This window comes from Scomber japonicus, chromosome 1 (genome assembly GCF_027409825.1).
Source record: "Scomber japonicus isolate fScoJap1 chromosome 1, fScoJap1.pri, whole genome shotgun sequence".
NCBI classification, from domain to species: Eukaryota; Metazoa; Chordata; class Actinopteri; order Scombriformes; family Scombridae; genus Scomber; species Scomber japonicus.
In genome coordinates, this window is record NC_070578.1 from 14,838,775 (window position 1) to 14,857,599 (window position 18,825).

The 18,825-nt window shown below is 39.3% G+C and overlaps 1 protein-coding gene across 1 annotated transcript in view; it reads right to left on the bottom strand.

Moving 5' to 3' along the window:
• Nucleotides 1-18,509, bottom strand: part of LOC128359049 (semaphorin-4B-like) — a 41,317-nt gene extending 22,808 nt beyond the window's left edge. Inside the window, exons 1-2 of the mRNA XM_053319468.1 lie at nt 18,469-18,509; nt 4,982-5,423 (exon numbers count right to left, since the gene is read on the bottom strand). Of these exons, the coding sequence (XP_053175443.1) occupies nt 4,982-5,102 (121 nt within the window). The 5' untranslated portion in view covers nt 5,103-5,423; nt 18,469-18,509. The remainder of the gene's footprint in view (nt 1-4,981; nt 5,424-18,468) is intronic.
• Between the last annotated feature and the right edge of the window lie 316 nt (nt 18,510-18,825).

Consider the following 18,825-nt stretch of genomic DNA (forward strand, 5'->3'; position numbering starts at 1 on the left):
GAGCAAAAATTAATTACATTAAGGATTCAAATCAAAATTATCTACAATATGCTACACGACTGACTGATTCTACTGTATATAATCACCAACATGGCTTTAAATATTCCTTTCATTGTGGAAGAAAAATAGGTAGGTATAGTCTATAATATTCACAGGAAATCAACGATATATGTTCAAAACAACTTGGACATAAACACTATATTATGAGATTATGAAAGAGAAAGCTATATAAAGATATAAAGAGAAAGAAACACATAAGATAAACAATACTTTTACAAATATATTGAATGTAGTTGATATTAAAGATAATAGTATAACATTTTGATGGGTAAACTTACTGGGTTACTTGGTGAGAGTTAAATGAAAAGATTGATACAGCTCATGTTTTTTCTGTTAAATATAAAGCTACAGAAGGCCAGCAGTCTGTTAGCTTAGCTTAGCATAAAGGCCAGAAACAGGAAAAACAGCCAGCCTGACATTGTATGAAGATAGATATCTTTTTATATCTCGTTATCTCAGCAGACTTGGCCAAGAACATACAGCAATAATAGGCTTGAAATACAATTCAGAATACAGTTCATGAACTAGTTCAATCTTAAAAAAAACAAAGATCAAGTGAGCTTGCCAAACAGTCTAACCTGCTCATTAATGTAAACTGTTCTTATTAAGTGCGAAAGCTGAATTACTACTTCTTGTTCCAAGAGAAACAAGAAAAACCAAATCTTCTGTGTATCTCTTGAGACAGACAGTAACATCCTGCCTGAGAAGTTTCTGATAACTAACAGGGATACATGCCACATAACCAATGCTTACAGCTTCAAGTCCCGTGATCCTTTGTGCTGCCTCTCTGCACAAGAGCCGTAATGAAAAACAGACAAGCTCTCCCACTGCAGCAACCACAAAAAACCTCCACTCACTACACATGAGAGATTAGCCTGCTCATTAGGAGAGAAGAAAGGAGCAAGGGGAGAGGGAAGGAGGACAAAAAGAAAAAGGGATGCCTGTCCAGGAAAAGGGCTGTGTTGAGGCAAGGGTCCTCTCTCTAGAAAACAGCCTGAGTTCCCCTTTTCTTACGGACTACACAAACCACAATGCAGTTTTTAAAAGGGGTGACCTGCTTTACATGTTCTGTATCAATGGTGCGGGTTGAATTTAGCCTACTTTATATACAAAACGTTTAGCATGTCAGTGACGCTGCAGATCCTGTTTATTCAAAGCTGCACTGTTAATGAATAGTTTACAATCAGTGTCAGTGACATTTAAATAAGATTTTCTACACCGTATCATCAACTGAAAAGCATGTTGTCTCTCACACTACTACTTAAGCTATCCACTTGAGTGCATCTGAATTGCTAACTGCTGATGTCAAAATACATGAAATTTAGAATATGAATGTTTGTGGAATAAAGCAAAAAAAAAAGGGAGGGGGAGAAAGAAAACCCATCAGTGGTTTGCAAAACACCCAGCTCCTGGGAACCAGCCTTGGCCCAATTTAATCCATTTAGTGCTTTGAGAAACAAGTTAAATGGCTCAAGTATGTGAAAGGTTGTCCTTGGGTATGAGCGATGCTAATTTGAGATGGTGCACGTGAATTACAGCATGACGCCTCAGTGTGTCAGCTGAGAAGTGAGGAAAACAAGCATCAGGTTGTTGTTTTAACAGCGAGGAACTTCAAATTCAGACAGATAATGTTAACAGGAGCCAACACACCCTCTAATCTTCAGAAACCTACACTTTGGTTACTACTGGATCTGTGTACTTGCCTGTGGTTTTGAAAAACAGATATAAGGACAGGGGACAAACAAATTGTAGGAACTAGAAATCTAATTTTAAGAGCCAATTTCTTAGTTATGTAGAGCTGTCCTTGTACAAGAGATTCAATTCAAGATGTTGAAATAAAGTGTTTTGTGAGACATCTCTGAAAAGCAGTCAGCTTCCCCTGTGAGCTGCAAACAGCTACCTTATTTGTCATAAACTCCCATCATACATCAATCAATTTCCATAAAGCTGTCAGCTGAACAATCAGTGAAAAACAGCGCCATGTTTTTAAATTCTGAAAGCTTAATCCACAGTACTCAGTGTGTGAGGAGTAATTACATGCAATGATTAACTCAGGTGCAAAAAGGTCTTCCATTCAATCAGTGAATTTACCAGGAGACACAAAGGGCCCCATCTTGCAGTCGGCGCACAGCGGATGGCGGGCGTGGCACATGTGTTTTTGTTAGTTTCCTCCAATGCAGTTGTCATTTTCTCACCCTGCGCCCACATTGTCTAAATAGCAAATGTACTTGCACCAGTCTGTGCGCCTATGAGCGTGTTGGTCTCAAAATAAGGTGCGGTCAGGCACATTGGTGGCGCGTTGCTATTTTGAGGCAGAGGAAAGCGATTGCTCTACTGACCAAAAACAACCAGGTCTGAAGTCACTGGCGCATATTTCACTGTTATTTAAGGGGCACATCATCAAGAGTCATATATGCTCTTAGATAGGCAGGTACGCAGTGTGCATACTGTACACTGTGCCTGTTACGCACACACGGGCGCACAGCAGCACACAAACACATGCTAAACAAATAAAAGGACCACAATGTGAATTCATATTATGATGTACATCAACATATTAAAAAAAGTCACAATAACATGCCACTATGTATCAGAATCAGTCAATGACAGTAATGATCAATGAAACTGTCAATGTAGTCATGTGACCAATCCTGGTAGATCCACCATCAAACTAACAATCCGCCAAGATGACAGCACTTGCACCACGCGCTTCACGCCATGTGCTATAGAACGGTTAAATAGAGCCCAATGAGTTTGTATCTGTGAGATAAATCGTTGCACTCAGCTGAATAATACAAAAAAGTCCATCATTAGTAAAAAGTAACGTCTTTAGGAGGATCCAGTTAAGATTGTGTTCTCTCCACAAAAACTTAATTTGCTCATCGTTGTGAGGAGTCACATGTTATAACATTCATTTCTGCCCCATCTTGCTGTCAATGTGCAGGATGGAAAAAAACAATACACACTGTGCAAAGCGGCATTTAATCTTTTAAAAACATCCTCGGGGAACATAATTATATTTGCATGTATTAATGAGCAGTGGAAGTGTGAGCACTGGCAAGTTGGCATGTGTGTATGTGGACCTGCAGGCAACTGGTCTCTGTGGATAAACTGTAGGTAGCTTCAGTACACACTTACTGTACTGCAGCTGGGTTTGCTCAACATTGTCCTTAATTATGTTGTTTAGTTTGGAACTGACAAAATGCATTGTAGTATGCTTAGTAAAAATGGAATATGTTTGTTTAACTCCAAGTCAACACTGTTTAACTGCTTAACCTACAAACACATACAAGTAACTATAGGTTGGATTTATGCAATCGTTCATAACGTTAAAATGGTAAACTAGCGTTAACTGTAAACTAACAGCATTTAACAATGTTTCCTTACAGTGGGGAACAACATTGAGACAACATATTACTTTGTAACTTGTTACAGTAAAGTGCTTAATTTTTTCAGTTAAGTATTTTCAGGTATTTAGTAATTAAATTACAATTACTAATCTCTGTAATGCTCTGTGACAATTTGGGAGTCGACACCAATGGTCATCTGAGTTAACATTAAGACGAGAGAAAAAGAGAGAGAGAGCGGGCCGAGAGTGCAGGAGAACAAGAGGGAGTGGTGGTAATTGGAATAAAAGGTGAATGACAGAAATAAAATGTTATTTTCTGATTGCTTCACAGAAATAAATAACCATCAGACACTCAGATGACTGCTGAGAAAGACTCTCTTAATTTCTGTTTCATTTTCTGCTTTTCTCTGTTTCACTCGCTCATTAGGATTTAGCTCCATGTCTGCAGTGGGCAGGTGGCTCATGGAATCACACAGAAGGAGCTTGGAGTGAAAACATGCACATGAACAAATCCCATTATGGTATTTCTCTTCACTTTACATGTGCACTAATAATCCACCATTATTACACACATGACAATATTCTGCATTTGATACACAGTATATTCTGTGTGGATATTCCCAATGTAGAATTTTCCAATTAAGACATGTCGGATATGCTGATATTATTAGAGTTTTAGGAGGATTCCTTGGACATGTGTACAGTCAGTGCATTCAGAATATGCATCTCAGTTGAGATTTTTACTACAGTTAGTGACATACAGCTTTTTTGCCTGTTTACAGTCTGCTCTTTGCATTGTAAACACTAACCAGCAGCTGGGCTAGAGATGCATGCCCAAAAGAAAAGCCCCCAAAAACAACTTTTAAACATTTTGAGACTGATATAAACAGCTTTTTGGATAAGCATACAAATTGCTCACCAATTCAAGGTGGTTGAACAAATGAAAGAGGGAGGCTTTATATGTTGAATGAAAATGAATATTAGTGCACGTAAACATAGTCTCTTAAAGAATACATTTCTAAAGACCTTTCAGCATTGCCTCAGTCTTGACACAAGAGTTTATCATAAAGATAATCCATGCTCTACTCTCTTCTCCTGTTTTACTTTACTAGTGTTGATGTTTTTCTAGAAATAATGACATAAACTTTTTTTCTAAACATAACCTTTTTTAAAAATATATAAATCAAATGTATTAAATTAATGTAGTATGAAATGCTGACACAACACACAATTTAATCTGTTCCTTAAGACTTTTGCGCTTGTGTTTTGGTTTTGGAGAGGTTTTTTTCTTTTTTTTTTTTTAAACCAACCCACCATCCAAACTCTTTGTTTCCAGAGCAGCATTTTAACCATACCCACATGCCCAGTGCTTTACATATGTGGACAGGTCCAAAGTATGACAGGTCGGCCATAGTTGCTAAATTATGATTGGATTGGACAATTGTTACTCAGGGTTTAATGACTGTTCAGTTATTTTAGGAAAAATTGTAATAATACTGGAATGGCATGCGTCAAAAATTGTTTACAGTATGTGACTAAACAAAAGTGTGTCAGGTAATTACTTCAACTTACTGTAATGGAAACTGATGCGCGGTGTGACATCATCCTCAGTTGCAATCACTGATTGGAGGCAGCTGGCTAATAGCAGGGTAGAAGCCAGAAGACAGTGGACAGTTGCAGCGAATGTCCACATGGTTGTCTGATCCTCTCACACAAACATACACAAATGAATGCTGTTTGTTTTAAAGGTTCCTTAGAATTAATTAAGCTCCTCTCGACTCCACAGAGCTTTATTTTCTCACTCCCATCTTCCTGCAGGCTGAGGGGGAGTGAATGTGTCCTTGACTTGATTCTCGTACTCCCAATGGTCCTTACACACGGTTAGTAGACTCTTAGCGAAGAGAGGAGGAATCCTTTCTGGATTAAAGGCAGCTTGTTTTCATTTACTCATAGTGCTCGTAGATGGATCAGTGCTGAGCTCCAACCACTGGTCATTTAGTAAGTTGTTTTGGATCTGTGGAGAGAACACAGAGGAATGGTTTCTTTATAATAGATCCAAGAACATGTAAAAAAAAAAAAAAAAAAAAAAAAAAAAAAAAAATTAAAAAGATTAAACAGAAGCATGAACAACAGATCCATATCCAGATTCTGATGTTATAACCCACCGCTACAACAGCAAAGGGGTTGATATATTTGGACTGATACATTTGGCTTAAGTTAATTCTGGAGAATGATTATGAATTTTCTGCAAACAATACGCCCAGATTTCAAGGAAGTTAGATGTTTATATAATTTCATTAAAAAAACAGAACCACCTCAACTCTCTGTCTAGAGACTATAACATTTATTTATCACACTGATGGCTTCAGCCAAAGCCATGGTGATAAAAACAAATGTTTATGCTTCTACTGTTTGCTCTTCCACCACACTGCCAAAGAAAAACTCCACTTAACAGATCATTCAAACCACCAACCAACTGACATGAACACACACATCATGTGGCAGCTTGCAGGTTTTTACAAACTTTAAGCAAGTGTCCAAGTTGCTGATTGCACTACAGCCCACAAACTTTCTTTAAGAGGTAAAACGTCTGCTGGATTTTTTTTTTAACTCCTGTATTTAATTATGCTGTCATCAAGAATTGGTGAGAGATTCTCAAGAAGATGATATGAGAGCTTGGCTCTAATTCTGTGGCTGTGTGGGGAAATAAATGAAAGAACAGTGACTCCCAAGACAACTCTGTAATTTGTCTCAAAGAGTCGCTATGAACACATCTGCTCTCTGACTTTTACTGGCTTCAGTGTTAGTGTGCAGATAAAGTGCCTGTTATGTAGATATATGCTAGGATTTTTTTTATCTAGCTAAGGGTCAGCTTTCTTGGAAAACTAACTTGAAATATGTACAACTCCCATCAATACCATAAATAGAATGGAAAACTGGACAATTGTGGTTGTTAGTAGTTCTTAAATCTGCAATAGCAGTTTTTTATCCTATTGGTGGCAGTGGAAACAAGTTGTGACCACAAGATTGATATTATAACCTTTTAAAATTATATGGCAAACTTGTTAGCAAACTGGTGATTATTTACACATTCGGCAAGAAGTAACATTAGCACTCACTTAGAGTTGCATCTATGGCTATCTGACAAAGGTATTAAATATATTTTCAACATTCAGTTTTTAGGTCTCAACAAATCCTGAGGAAATATCAGACTATTCAGCTGCTAAATGTTCCCATATGTTCAGCAACTAACCTAACTTTGTCTGTCTGCTGTTTGGTGCCCATTACGTTGTTATAAAGTTATGGGTTTGTTCCTATAAGCACTCCCTTTCATATTATATGGTGTAATCTGCTCCAATGTTATGAATATATTGATTATATAACTGCTTTAAATGCATAGGATGCACTTAGGCATGGCAGTGCTTTATGCTAAATGCTGACATCAGCATGCTACCATGCTCACAACGACAACGCTAACAAGTTAATGTTTGGCTGGTTGGATGGAAAGACAAACAAATGTCAATGTCATTAGTTTTGCGGTTAATTAGTTATAGAGAAAACTGGACACATTGGACTGAAGTGCTGAAGCATTTCTGCTAACATGAAAAATGAAATAAAATGTTTGTTGTTTAAAAACAACACATTATGCACATGAAACGGCTGCAGAGGAAACATCTTTCAAGGCTAAAGAAGAAGACAAATGCAAAGTGTTATTTGATTGTCATGATTTTACCAGAATACAAGAAAGAGTTCAAACACCAAGTCAATGAACACAACAAGCCTGTTGTGTGACGTACGGTCACTACTCCTTATTGCTCAACAACGCTGAACAACTCCTCTGAGCTCCCACATAGGTGTCGACGTTTAGAGAGTAAACACTGGAGAGCACATACCATCTCTTGTTGTTGAGAGCTTGCATCATTGCAGCAGTTCCCTCAAGACTTCATTCAAATATTTACGGTAGCTAATAAAACCAACAACAGTACAACAGTGATGAGCAGTGGTCAGAGAGTGGCCCCTGGTCGTCTGGTGTGACAGGGCCAGTACCATTTTAAACTTCTGATAAATGTGGATTTACAACAACAGAATGTAGGATAAACAAAGATTTACAACCATGACTCCCTGCCACTTCATTGTCTCTCAAACTGCCTGGTAGACCTGACGAGTGGGTAGTTGGGTATCAGACTGATGGACAGGCACCAGGCAGAATAATTAGCTTGTTGACCGACTGGTTAGTAGCAGACAGAATGTCTTTGAATGACAAGCTGTCTGCCTTGCATAATGACAGGGTAACGGCAATTATTGTAGGTGGAGGATTTTATTTTATTTCTTTAAGGTCTTCTGTCTCACCTTTGCCATGGCAACATAGCTCACACTAGTTTACTGAATTAAGCATCGGACTGGGCTTCTTTCCATCATCTCTGCATCTGTTTCTCACGGTCACACCCTTGTCTCTGTCCATCCCCTGGGTCTCAAGCTGTGAACCAAAATGACTCGACTTCTCTACCAGCCTGCTGCTACTCTGAAGTTAGCCAAGTCACTGGAGGCTGAAACATCCACCCATGACTCTGTAACATCTCCCTCCTCTGCTGGTCCCTCTTATGCCTGTTGAGACTGCAACAACGAGCACAGCAGCCCTGCGTGTGTCGCACACACCATGCCTCTATGTTCACAGGGCATATTCTTACACAACTCCAGAGGCCATTTAAAATTTAATGAAAAGAGAGGAGTGCTGTTAGGAGGGTTTCCTGGGACTCTGGTGAATTAGGAAACTTTTAGGGTATAAAGAAATATCTCAACACTATTGCATTAACATTTCAGTACCAAAAAAAAAAAATTCCAGTCACATTTTCAAGATAATAAGTGGTGTGTAACTTGACACAGAATAACAAGCAAACACATTCAATTCTCATAGATTTGGTCCAACTTTCCATAATAGCCAATTCATGATCTTAACCAACTTGTCAATTGTATTGTATGAAAAAAAATTATCTCAGATAGTCACAATCAGGAGAGGAACTACAGTTAGCTAAACCAAATCCTGCAAACAGAACTTACAGGCACCTCTTCAGTAAAGGTCTTACATTCAATTCATCTTTAGATACTCTTCCATTAACACTTTCTCAACTGTGAAACAAAAGTTTGTGTGCTTAGTCATAAATGAATTATGGCAGCATGAAGAGGCTTCTGCAACAGATTGGGAAACATGAGGTATCTGGGGAATCCAAAATACTGGATGACTCATGGATGTTGTGCCAGTAATGTTGACGTAGCTGATGCCAGCACCTGAGGGGGACAAGATGGACGCTCCACACGCCAGAGGCAAATCTGTTCAGTCATAGCAAGGGCATCAAGGGCAAGCAAACTGTTGTTCCTCTGCATGTTGTCTTTCACACATTTCTTTTGGTTGACTACAAAAAGTGCATGTACTCGAGGTACTTTAGTGTAATTAATCATGTAAAACTCAATTCTATCCTAAAGAACAATGAAGCGTGGATCTAAGGAAAAAGTATTAAATATTAATAAGCATTAAATCAACTGATAGAGCAAAGAAACTGATCTTATTAGCAGCAACAATTATAGGATTTATAGGATTAGAGCTCTATTCAACTAGAGCTGTTAAAGTACGGACGACCCACTATGCTCAGTGCCACAGAACCCATCTGCTCATCTATTAGAGGGTTTGCTGCTCCTTGTATCTATGAAGGGTGAATCTGGTGCCATATTGCTTAAGGCTACAGATTCATTAACCTTTGGAACCTCCCTCGAGGCTCTCTATTAATACCTGCATCTGTTGAGAGGGAGGGAGGATGTGACAGACACATTGGAAGATAAACTTGGCCAGGTCATGGCGAGTTCACAGGATAGGGAGCAGCGTGAATGCTAACCGTTTGGCTAGCTTTGTATACATGACTGGGCTTTGTGTTCGATGACCAGCTCCCAATAACTCATCTCTGCAAAGTGACTTGTCCCTCATTTAGTCTTTTGGCATAGATGGAGGCACTTATGGAGATAATCAGCTGCTGGGCAGGACCCTGTGATGAGAGCACTATCACAGAGAATGACATGAGGCTAGATTAGGCCGCCGTCCAATCCATTAACAGTATCACGAGTACATCTAAGTCCAAAGTGAAAGGGAACTATAAAAGCATTTGCATTTAATTAGTTAGTCTACCAGTTTTTGCCATGTTTAAGGGTGACTTTGAGATAATATCAGTATCTGCTCCCAACAACAAAAATAAAAAGGAGATTCAAAAAAGTGTAATTCTTTTCATGGGGTCAAATGACAGTCTTCGTCTAACATTACTGCTAACATTTTGTTTTTTCGTGTCCAACCTTTAAAAACAACACGGCCCCTTGGCTTCAGATTACTATTCAGCAAGATTTATGGTGCCATTACGTTGGGCAGAAAAGATCGCACTAGGTGACTGACAAGGCAGAGGCTCCTTGCTGTGTCTGTCATAATAACTCACACTTATAGCAGCCTGCTTAGCTGAGAGGGCAGCGTGTGATTGGTTCAAATTTAACCCTGCAGATGGGAGGGGGAGGTGCAACACCCACACCAACCGAAAAAATGATGGGCCATTCAATGACTATGAAATGTTTGTTCATTTATTGATAAGCAAAAACAATTCGATAACTTTCAATAACATCTTCCTGTCTTCTCACTTTTTCCTAATGATGAGTTCCTGTATTGAATTTCCTGCTAAACCTTACTGTATGGTTTCACTCGTACATAATCTATCAAAGCAAGGGGGAGGAGAGGTAATGAAATGCAAATGAGCCCAGAAATGAACTCATGTAGACTATATAGCTAATCTATGGTGACCACAATTCATGTGAAAGTCTGTCAACACAGATCACCCAAATAATTACGTATACCGATCCGTCATGTATGACACATGTTCGCAAACAATGTACCATCTTAATTTTCAGCCTCAGCAGGAGAAAGGGCAAAGCTGGTAGTAAAGGTTTAATCATGGTTTGACGTCAGGGCGTTACCGTGGCTTCTATGCATGCAGGCGTGCAAGAATTTATTGTTTTGTGTTGTTGGTTGTGCAAGTAGACTACTGAAATATTTCACAGTAACTCTGATTTGTTAGCACAGAAAGTATAAAATGTAATATATGTGGTTGCAAGTCACACTGCAAACGATGCAACGTAATAAGTCAAGGACGCCTGCCAAGCAAAACTATATAAACTATTTTCTTGGTAGATAGGCAATTAAACTAGTTAGCAAGGAACTTTCTGATTAATGTTAAAGACGACCTCGTACATCTGATAAATCAAACCATTTTTCCCGATTTATAGATAATGGTGTAGAGCAAGAACAGCTTCTCTCTCTATTTGAAAAGTGACCTTAAAGCATTTTCATTAATAAACCTTTTAGGTGGATTTCACAGTCCGGGGTAGAAAGTACAGTCCTGCTTACTTTCTGTTACAATCCATAGAGGTACAGCACTTTGGGAACATGAACATGGGATACCACATTTTGTCGTATCCAACCCACTTGGGAATGGGACAGGGGATATACACAGAAGGGTTTCAGCTGAGCAGACTGCTCCCAGCACCAAGAAAGCAGACTCCTAAATAAATCACGACTGGGTTAAAAATAAACCGTAACCCCTCCGCGCAGCTGCAGCAATTGTTTCCTAAGCTGGCAGAGCTCATAGTAAATTCATCATCACAGTGACTCAGGGAGTTTACACAGCGTCAAAGCATGATTCAGCATGTCTGGAAGAGGGGAGCTCAGTGATAAAGATATCAGATGAGAATGAGAGGTAGATGACAGTAATGACATCACTGACTGCAACGCACTGAACATACTGTCACGTAGACGTTGCACACCTTTCATAAGGGCTGGTCTATTGAATGTTTTTATAACTTTGGATGATATATATTGGACAATTAATCCCCAGTTACCACTGTTAACAGTGTCTATCCACAGACTTTTGCATGAGAAAAGCCATGCAATATCTGACCTGCGTTCAACCTGTGAACTGTGAAGTCAGTTTGCTTTAACCCGTGTCACTCTATCAGTCTAATATGTCATCATCACAAATTGTCAAACATCCAGCCCAGCTTTGACTGGCACTGAACAAGAAGGTAATAGGTCTGTGGAATTTTAAAAACAGGAAGTCAACCCTAAAATGTGGCTAAAATCTTGAGTACATCTATAGTGGTGCTGAAGTGCCTCATTGCTTTCTTAGGAATGTACAGCAGCTTATGTGTAATGCGTCTATCAGAAACAAATCTCCAGGATATCCTCTCAAAGAAGCCTTCCAGTGGGTTTTAATATGGACAGCCCTGTCATAACTCATAACATGCGGAACACAATGCAGGTCCTGGAAAAACATCTTTCCATCCAGAGATTGTTTTGAGTTTGCTTCTTAGAGGAAATTCCTATTGAGCAGGAAATTAAATGCTAATTAAATGTAAATATTTTACATAAACTTGTTAAAAAAATGTCAAGAGAACTATAGAAAATCAATATGACATCAACTATGTAAATTAAAGAAAGTCAGAATGAAAGGGTGCTTTCACTTTCCCCCCAAACTTACAATGTGAACACACACACACACACACACACACACACACACACACACCGATAATACAACAACAAAATGTTATAGCATCCCTCCAATATCATTTCTACCCTGCAGGTAACATTATTTTCTCTCGGCTCTCAACCAACCCAAGCTCCTGTGCCAGTACACGACAGAAGAGACGTTAACCTAGGATAAAATAAAAACCTTTATGCACACTCCAACTTTTAGGTCTGTAATATGGAACAGCTGCACAGTGAAGATCCAGGATCCTGATGATCACTACAGGCAAATTTCTTCTGAAAAGAGACTGGTCTGACTGCTAATCAGAAGCCTCCAATTTAACATATTCCTCTTCATTTCCTCTATGTTATTTATTTTAATCATAGCAAGTGGCTGATGATGTTTGTGCAACACAGTAAACAAATTAGGCATTGTACATTACAGTGAGTCTGTTACAAAGACGATGAAGATGAGAAATAAAAAAGGTTTATTAACCATTACCCCCTTGCAGTGTAGTGGCCCAAAAGGTAAGAAAGGAAGGGGGAAATGTTATCATCCATACAGAGAGGTAATCCTGATTTAGTCAAACAGTAATGAATGTCTCTGAGTGACAACTGAAACCAAGAGTCCACATGTGATATCCCACAGTGGTCACATGAGGGTACTGACATTTCCTCCATGTTTTATCAATTATTCATGGAATCATCTTTCTATTGATCTCTGGCTGTAATGCATCCTGCTGTGTTACATCCCTGATGTATTCAAATGCTTCATGATGAAGTCACACAGCAAAATAACAGGAACAATAACACGCTCTGACAATTCACTCAGACAATATGAATCAAAGTCCATTTTTAGCATAACGGACACAAACTAGAAAGCACTCAGTGGTGCCGAATTCTGTCCAGGCTGCACAATCTGCTTTGGAAAATGGAGAATCTGAAAATCTGTTTTTGTATCCAGATCTGCATCAAAACACACAGCGATGCAGTAACACAGTTAACCTTTTAATCTACAGCATAATATACATGTAAACACTAACCACAACAATGTAGTCAAAGCAAATATCAAGGTGTTTACATGGTTTGCAGTAACACAACTTAACATTAATCCTGTAAATGTAATTTGTTTGATTGTTTTATTGAGTCAATGTTATGAAAGGCATGTGCTCTCTAACCTGTATAAGAGAAAATTATAAAATTGAAAACAGACAAACTTGTTTGTGCACCCAAGTGAAAGGTCTTGCAAGGACATGATATCCATTTGCTAATACTGAAAAAACTAGTTATGAGTCATTACTGGTTTGAAAGAATGATGGAGTGTTTCTTCATCAAGTTATTAGAGTGGATATAAACACATGGAGACACATGGAGATCTAAACCACATTACATCAAAATTCCTTTTCATATGTTAATGAGGTGCAAGACTCGGCCCTGGATATGTCCTCATTGGCTTTGCATGACCTTAAGCTACCAGACAGATCTGTGTTAATTGTTTAACTGCAGTATGTGCACTGTTTGCATGATCCTGTCATGTCCATGTCTCACAGTCAAAGGTATTCATTAAAGATACAGCGATGAACTTAGATTTTACATCCTTCTGGTCCCTTTAGGTTAGCAGTGTAACTTGTCTCTCTGTGCCATCTATTCCAACATACTATACACACAGTGCTGAAATGAGCAAAGAGCACAATGTGACACCACTTTAAGCGTGATCCTGAGCTCAAATGGGCTCAGAGGAATATTCAAACTTCTTTTTACATTAGTGTACATACTGCTCAGCTTTGCCATGCAGGAAGGAGCAATTATCATTTCAAACGAGTGAGTGAAGCAGAACTGGCAGAGGAGATAAGTGCTTAAAGGAGAGTTGAGGTCACCTTATTCCCTCTGATACAGAGTTGCCCTTGCCTCAAATTATTCAAGCCTGACGGGGAACAGTGGGAGATCGGTTCTTGAAAAACTTGCAAAGCGTCAATAATGAGCTGTGCGTGTCAGTCAGAACGCAGTGTGATAGGAGGCATAATTTCCCTGAGTCCCACTTGATCACAGTCCTGTCACAGAAACTATGGGAACCTTTGGAGATGCAAACGCCACTTGTGAAGAAGTCCCTAAAAGTGACTGCAGTAATACTACTAACTCACTGGAAAATAGATTACACTAATCTCCTTTTGTTTATTATGTGCTTCTGGGTTGAAAAACCTCACTACACTTTTAACCCGCTGACCCATTTAGACTAATAAAGCTGACCAATCAGGAAATCCTCATGATTAGGACCTAACATTTTGCTTCTAGTGGGCGCATAACAAAAAAGAAGAAGAGTTTAAATTCCCATTTGCTTTGGGCTTTACAACTTGACAGAATGCTATTCAATGATCATCCAACGACGTCAGCAATGAGAGAAAAAAAAAAAAACACCCCACAAAACTGGTGTTTCATTTATTTTCCTGCCACTCTGGCCTCCTTGTGACTTTCTAGCCCAGATAAACAGAATATATAGGGAACACTGTTGCTATCAAAGCTGCAAATGGCTGCAACACAGGACAGCATCACATTCATCTGCTGGGTCGATGATGATGATGTCAGTCAAGTCTGTGAGCAAACTCTGTAGCGTGACAAAGGAGAGTAGAAGATTTACAGTCATGTAATCACACAATAGAGGCCTTTGTGAGGTCTGGACCACGCTGTGTTAGCATCACAGTTCATCTGCTAATTACAACATCAAATCCAAAGACTTGGCTATCCGTAGTGGGCTATTCATCTCATGACTTAAACATCAAGCTGGGGGGGCACGATTAATCCCTGTAGTTAAACCGATGTGAGGACTCATTTCTTTACAAGATTTGACAAGCAGGGCAATAGGATTTAAAAGCGTATCAGATGACGATATTCTGCTTCTGGCCGCTGCTTCACCTTGTCAGACCGACAGTGCAATCACTTCAGCGCGTTCAGGTACGGATGTCAATGATCGGAAACCACAAGCCTTGACCACCAAACTGTTCACATTACTCATCCCAAGTGGAAACATGACACAGTCTGTCAGAGTCGTTTGTCAGGTTCGCTGCTTCAAGGCAGCTGGCTGTTTACTCTCGGCAAACATGTCGACTTCAAAAGGAACAGCTGAAACACTTCTGCTTTGTTTACTGTCAGGTAGGGGCTCTGTCTTTGTCTTTGCGAGCAGCCGCCGCCAATAAAGGAAGTAATAAGTCAACAATGTGCTCCCTCCTGGCAACAGCACCACTGATAATAGCTGATACATGCGACAGATAAGGATGGCTATCATAATGAAATGTATTCACCTATAACAGTTAATCAGGGAAAAATGAGCTAAGAAATAAGGAAATTATTAAAATGACAGCTTCCATAATGATGAATTGACACTGCTAAAGAAAAAAAAATTGATAGTTTTTTTTATAGTTAATGTAGAAGTTTTAAAAGTACATTTTATATACAACACATAAATTAAATTTTAAAAAATGATTCTGTGTTTATTCTGATGGAAGTAGTGCAGAATGTACTGATGTAGTTTGTTAATGTATCTGAATGCAAGCTTTAAGATAGATGTTTCAAAGGAAATAGAAACTGCTGTATTTCATTCCAGCAAATAACATCTTTGACTGTCTGTTTTATTGAAAATGCCTGATTACTTTCAACTCCTGCCACTTGTAAGAATGCAAGTTCTTAGTTTTGGTTGCAAAATAATAAGTGTGTATCAGAGCAAAATCATTTGTATTCACATGACTCTAACTGAAATAGAGGACACTTATCAGCAAATTCACAAGGAAACACATTCCAGGCAGACAGAAAGTCTGTTTTCTATTACAAAGTAACTTTTTTCCTCTACATTTCTTTCAAAACAAGCGAAGGAAAATGGAGAGGACATTAATTCCTCTCAGGAGAGGAACATGTTACATAATAGATTTCCATCTAAAGACAGCTGCCTCAGTTAAGGCCTCATCCGAGCTGATACAAAGGGCACTGCTGATGAACACCTCAGTAAGACAGAAGTGAGGTGATATAAACCTGACTTCATAATGAATCTGAATGAGTTGAATGTTAATCTTTCAATGCTCAGCTTTATTATTAAAGAATGGACACACATGCTTTTCTACTGCAACTCTATGATTACTTTAGAAATATTATATGACTTACAAAGTATCAATCTCAGATATACTTCAATAATACACAATAAAAACTTTTGATTAAGTGACTAAATACAGACATGTTGAATCTGCTGTGTAAATACCCCATCAACCACATGAATGCCTCTCTATAGACACTATAGTTATTTTGTTAAACAGCATTTAGCAATCACTCCTGAGCAAATATACAGTATTCAAGTCCTGAAAGAACAATGATGACCAGGGATCAAACAGCAATGGCTCAGAAGCATTTAGTAGACATGTTTAACTATCAGAAAATCCATTTGGGGATGTGAAGTCAGGGTGCATAACAACCAAGCAACAAGAGAAGTCAGAGAAGTCAAAGGCTGGCTCACCAACTCTGCTTTTAGCCCAATATCTCAACTCCTGCAGGGCCTGGCCAGCCTGTCTACAAGACCTGCAGGTCATGCTGAATATGAATAGCCTTGCAACAGGCAGACAAAGCTATGCGTGGACACAGCAGAGACAGTAACAGACGGGGCTGCAGCCAGGTCTTTAATGAATGCAAATGCAAACGGTTCAAACCTTATCGCCCATGTGTAAAGGCAGAGTGTGACTTTTCACAGTTTAGGCTGCATTAACGCTGCGAGAATTCACTCAGATTCCTGAAACTGAGGCGCCTTCTCTGCCAAATGTTCAAGCTGCAGAAAAACCTCAGAGAGAACTATATCTTCATGGGATTTTTACATGTGAAGTCTATTCATTTCTAACTGGTAATGCTATAAACAGTTTTTAAATGCAATAAACTGTTTTAAACTCATCTGCACAAACTCAACTCAGCTGATGAAAAGGCAGCCTACAATGTCCTGGCCAGGGAGTAATCTGGCTTCAGCCCAGTGAAATGACAGTTTTCCCACATCTCTGGCTGCACAGGGACTCTGAACACGCAAGTTCCCATCAGTTAGTACTGAGCACATCCAGTCCCTCTGGACACTGTTGGGATATATCACTAACCTTTTGAGGGTTAAAAAGCAGCAGAGTGTATCCACTTCCCTTCCAGCTCTTTACCGCAACCTCTCCACATGCTGACCATTCCTCTGAAGTTGTTACAGTGGGTGGAGTGTTGGGTGGAGTCTGTGTGTTTGTTTTGAGTGTTTGAATATGTGTGTGATTGTGTGGGTGGTGGTCTGCCTGTGCATATGTCTGTGAGCTAGAGAGAGAGAGAGAGAAAGAGGGAGGGAGGAACGGATGAGCACACAAGATGCTTGTGCAAGTGCTTCAAGTGAAAAAAGGTTGCAGCAGCTTTGTTTACAGGAACAGATCCAGAGACCATCAGTGGCTTTCGTGTTATTGATACAGTATCGCTCACTGGCAAAAGGAGGAGAAGAACAGCAGAGGCCCAAAAGGGGTACAAGAGCTCCACCGGTCATTTACAGTCTGATTCCAGCAAACCATATCAGCACCATCTAAACACTGAACTGGGCTTTGGCTCTCACACCAGAGTTTGTCCATCAGTTCAGGATAAAGTACACACTTTATAAACAACTATAACAGAAAGAAAAGATGTCTAATCCAGATGTCTAATGTCTAAAACTGTGTTTGTTTCTTAAAAAATGTGATATGGGAGGTATGTCAACACATATTACAACATGGCAGCAGGGATAAGAAGTGGAGGCTGTTTAAGAAAATAACAGGAAACATGCGAGCTGTCATTAAACAAGTGTAAAGTTGGTCAGAATCACTTCCACAAGGCTCCACATGGTACAAACACACATGCATGATTAATAAGTGTTCAGAAACTACAGATTTAACAATGTTTCTTGAAGTCTGGTGAAAATAAAGCAGAGCCAAATGAACAGAGCACCAGTTTGTTGTTGTATTTGGTCTGGATGCAAACAGCAGCTGTTTACGCACATGGGAGCAAACACAGAGGGGCCAGTCCATCATCTGGCTCCCCCTATATAATGTTTTACAGCAGTGCTGCAAATAATTCCTGAAATTATATTTATTCGTATTCTTAAATCAGAATTTTGAGATTTTATCAACAAGCACATAGGCTATAAACTCCCAAGCTCATCCCTTCACATCTTATAATTGCTTCAGCTGAATTTTTAAAAAATTATATCTATCAGGTTAAAATATTCAACCTCTTATTTCAAAAAACTAGTGCCCTTTGGTTTAAATGACGCTTTACTTGGTTCTCCCTGCTGTCAAGGTGTTTTACCTTTAAAACCAAAGGACACCGAGGAGGGACAAAAAGACCTTACCATCCACGAGCTGGTGAATAAAACCTGCAGCGCAAAAAAAGAAACACCCGGTCACAGCTGAAGTCTTCACAGTTCTTGTAACAAAAGGGAAAAATAACGAAAACGAAGCAAAGTGAGATGTAAATCCTCTAAATGCGCTTAAACGCGTTTCGAGTCTGTCTGCGTGTCCGTGAAATGAAGTCCATCCTTCGTGCGTTTGAAGACGAGCCTCCTCTACTACAGACTGAGGCTGGCTGCTTTCAAACCTCAAAAACTTTAGCTCCTCCCACTGCACACGCTGCCTGCCTGCCTGCAGCCCCAGACTGACTATAAAGAGCCTGCAACACATGCAATATATATTCAAGAAATCATCCATTGTTAGTCCAAAACCGAAAATTATCACTCAAGCTACAGTTTGTATGATCTATTTCCTCTATAAGCTGGAGAAAATACCTCCATCATGTGTTAAACAATGAAAAAGATGACCAGAAATGCAGAAAATTATTAATTACTGTCCAATAA